The 3,303-nt window shown below is 57.3% G+C and overlaps 1 protein-coding gene across 3 annotated transcripts in view; it reads right to left on the reverse strand.

Moving 5' to 3' along the window:
* Positions 1 to 2,793, reverse strand: part of UPF3A (UPF3 regulator of nonsense transcripts homolog A (yeast)) — a 45,318-nt gene extending 42,525 nt beyond the window's left edge. For all 3 annotated transcript variants that reach the window (XM_019529609.1, XM_019529607.1, XM_019529608.1), the window contains exon 1: positions 2,508 to 2,793. In XM_019529609.1, coding sequence (XP_019385154.1) covers positions 2,508 to 2,747 — 240 coding nt within the window. In that variant the 5' untranslated portion in view covers positions 2,748 to 2,793. The remainder of the gene's footprint in view (positions 1 to 2,507) is intronic.
* Positions 2,794 to 3,303: the final 510 nt, after the last annotated feature.

Here is a 3,303-nt window from a genome sequence, read left to right on the forward strand (position 1 = left end):
CAGAGGGACAGTCCCAGTGGCTCCAGCCTGGGCCCTCCTGCCCCGTGCTTCCTGGGGGGACTGTACCAGGAGGCCCCAAAGACCCCCCAGCCCCTGCTTCTAGCAGCTTGTGGGGGATGGGACCAAGTGAGGCAGCAGTCAGGGGCTGGGGTGGGGCATGTGGGCCTTGCGACCTTGTAGTAGCCCCTGCAGGGGGCTATTTGGCTCTTGTGTGGGGGGCCTTAGCCCTTGTGAATATATATATATATATTGCTACCCCCACACGTTTCATGAATTCATGAAACGTATTTAGAGTTCACTTTATTATCATGATAAAGACACTGGTAGGCTTTCACACTGCTTTAACACTGCAGCTATAACAATAAAATATTGCTCAATTGATTGCAGTCTCTGTCTCACTCTCTCTTTATAGTGGTCTTTTGTTTTAATCATGGAGGAACATGGATTTCAGGGTATTTTACAGAGTGACTTTGGGATTTTTTTTATCAGGGATTTTTCAGGTTTTCCAACAGGGAACACCAGAATTCCTGCTAGGGAGGCCAGTGGCAGGACCCTGCCTGCCCAGAGCTGGTACCTTGGACCCAGCTGGCTGTGACTGACCTCTTGGCCAGCTGGGGCCAGGAAGACATGCTTTAACAGTTCATAGCAGGCCACCACACCCAGAACATCTTCCAGGCAATAGTTGCCCAGATGGATGGGCAGGGGCACATGTGGCAGTACAGCCACAGAGGCCAACTCTGCAGCCACAGCCCACAGCTGGCCCAGAGGGCAGATGCCTCTACTGGCTGTGCAATCACCATCCCAGTCTGGCAGGTGTGCAGTAGGTCACAGCCAGGCAGCAGCCCCCACTGCCAGACTGCTGCAGTGGGTAAGGTTGCAGGGAACTCTCGGCTGCTTCAGCAGTCCAGCTGGCACAAGGGATAGTGTCCCCAGGTGCCAATTGGCTGGGTCCCAGATGCTCCTGAGAGTGAGTAGCCCTGAACTACTTGCCAAGGCAGCTTTTTGTACTGTTGGGGGAGGACAGGTGTTGGCCACAGGCTCTAGCTCCCCCTGGCTGCAGGTTTGGGAGGAGCCAGGCAGGGTTATTTTGCCCCAAGTGGCACAATTTGCTCCTCAAAGTACATGTCCAAAGTGTGCCGAGGCTCAAATTTGTACCACTTCTGTTTAAGCTGCTGCAAGCGCACATGCTTGCATGTGTGGATGCGTCCATGGGGAGCACATCCACTCCGCTTCTGGACTGACTCTACTGCCCTGGAAAGGTTAGTACCACAGGGATGGCACTGTGGGGACGGCAATAGCCACCCTAAAATTTGCCTTAGTCCCCCCCAGTAGCCACCTTTCCCAGCACTGCCCCTGTCCAAACCCCCTGCCTGCCCAGAGCCGCTGCTGCCCGCCTTACTCCTGCCTGCAGAGGCACAGCACTCCCAGGCTGGCATGATCTGTCTACATATAGCATATATTTTTATTCTCCTCTTGCGGATAACATAGATAAAACACATGTTTAAGTGGGAATTGTTATTAAAAAAACAAAAACTAATAAGTTTGTTTGGCCAGAAAGATGTGTACCTCATCCCCTGCTCCCCCAACTTTTCTGTCTAGCCCACCTCAGCCCCCACACTGAGAAGAGACTTGGTGCCACCCCTGGTGCCACACCACTGACGGCAGCCCAGCTTCAGCTGAGAGAGGACTTTGTCTGGTTTGAGGGTGCTTTAAGGAGGAGGCAAAGAAGCTGGACTGGGAGAGGAGTGCTGGCAGAGACAGGGCCTGGAGCGCGGGCCCTGCCCACCATGCCTGAAGCAACCAGCCTTAGTAGGGAGGGAAAAAAAAGAAAAGGAACCTGGTGGGGTGGATGCAGAACATTGGGTTCCAAGTGCCTGGCAGGCCCCACCCCGTGCAGACCCAGGGCGTGGAGCAAGGACAACGCTTCCCAACAGCTAGCCAAGGACCAGGCAGGGGACGCAGGGGAATCGCCTGGGGGACACCCTCGCTGAGGTGGCCAAGGTGAGGCTCACAGGGCTGGGGAGATAGAAAGCTATGACCTGCAAGCAGGGGGCGGGGGGAACAGAACGCTATGAGGTGCGAGCAGCCGCACAAGGCGGGGAACAGAACACTACAGTTTACGAATGGGGGAGGAGGGGGGAATAAAACGCTATGACGTGCGAGCAGCAGAGCGAGAAGGGGAACAACGCTATGACGTGTGAACGGGGGAGGAGGGAATAGAATGCTATGACGTGCGAGCAGCAGAGCGAGGCGGGGAACAACGTTATGACGTGCGAACGGGGGAGGAAGAGGGAATAGAACGCTATGACGTGCGAGCAGTAGGGCTGGGAGGGGAACAGAACACTATGACGTGTGAAGAGCGGGCCGTCTCCCTACCCAATCGCGGCGCTCGCGGGGGGGGGAGGGAAGCTCCCCTGGCACGGCACAGCCCCGCCCCCCGGCGCTGTCCCCGGTGCTGCTGCCCCTCCCGCCCGACCCCGCCCCCGGCTCCACGGCCCAGAGCTCACTTTGCTCAGCGCAGTTTTCTTCTCGTCCCGCACTTTTCCCGGGCCCGGCGGCGGCGGCGGCCCCAGGGGGGAGGAGGAGGGCGGTGGCGGCGGCGGTTGGGGTGGGGTCTCGGGTTCTCGGCGCGGCGATTCCCGACGGAGCGGGGGCTCCATGAGCCGCTTGTCCCGCCCTCCGCCTCCGCCACTGCAGCCGCCTCGCATAGGCCCTAGCCCCGGCGCAGCCTCCCGCTCAGACTTCATCGGACTACTGCTGCAGCTGCTGCAGCCGCAGCCGCGGAACAGGGAAGGGTGGGGATGAGGGGAGGAACAAAATATCGCGGGAACTGGCTCTGTTGTCACGGAAATCTCGCGAGATGTCAGCGAAGTGCCGGGGGCCCTTCCCTCGGAATCCCGCCCCGAACCCGGGGAGCGTACCTGGAGACCCTTGTGCGGTACTTCTCCCGCCCACCTCCCGCATTGGAGTTATCTAATGTAACCCAAAATCCGCTCGTACGCTTCACTTTAATCATGGAAAATGTGGATCTGGGGTCACTTTTTTAAAGTCTGAAAATTGGGGGGTTTTTATCAGAGAAAACCAGGATCCCTGTTCACCACCCTCTTCGGGAGTTTTTTCCTGCTGTCCAACTTAAACCTCCCTTTGTGCAACTTGAGGCAGCTGCTTTCTCTCATCTCCCATCACTGAGAACAGTCCAGCTCTATCCTCTCTGTGACCCCCTTAAGGGAGCTGAAGGCTGCTCTCAAATCCCTCCTCAGTCTTCTCCAGAATAAATAAGCCCCCTTCCTTCATCCTCTCCCC

This window comes from Crocodylus porosus, unplaced genomic scaffold (genome assembly GCF_001723895.1).
Source record: "Crocodylus porosus isolate Cpor-Errol unplaced genomic scaffold, CroPor_comp1, whole genome shotgun sequence".
NCBI lineage: Eukaryota > Metazoa > Chordata > Crocodylia > Crocodylidae > Crocodylus > Crocodylus porosus.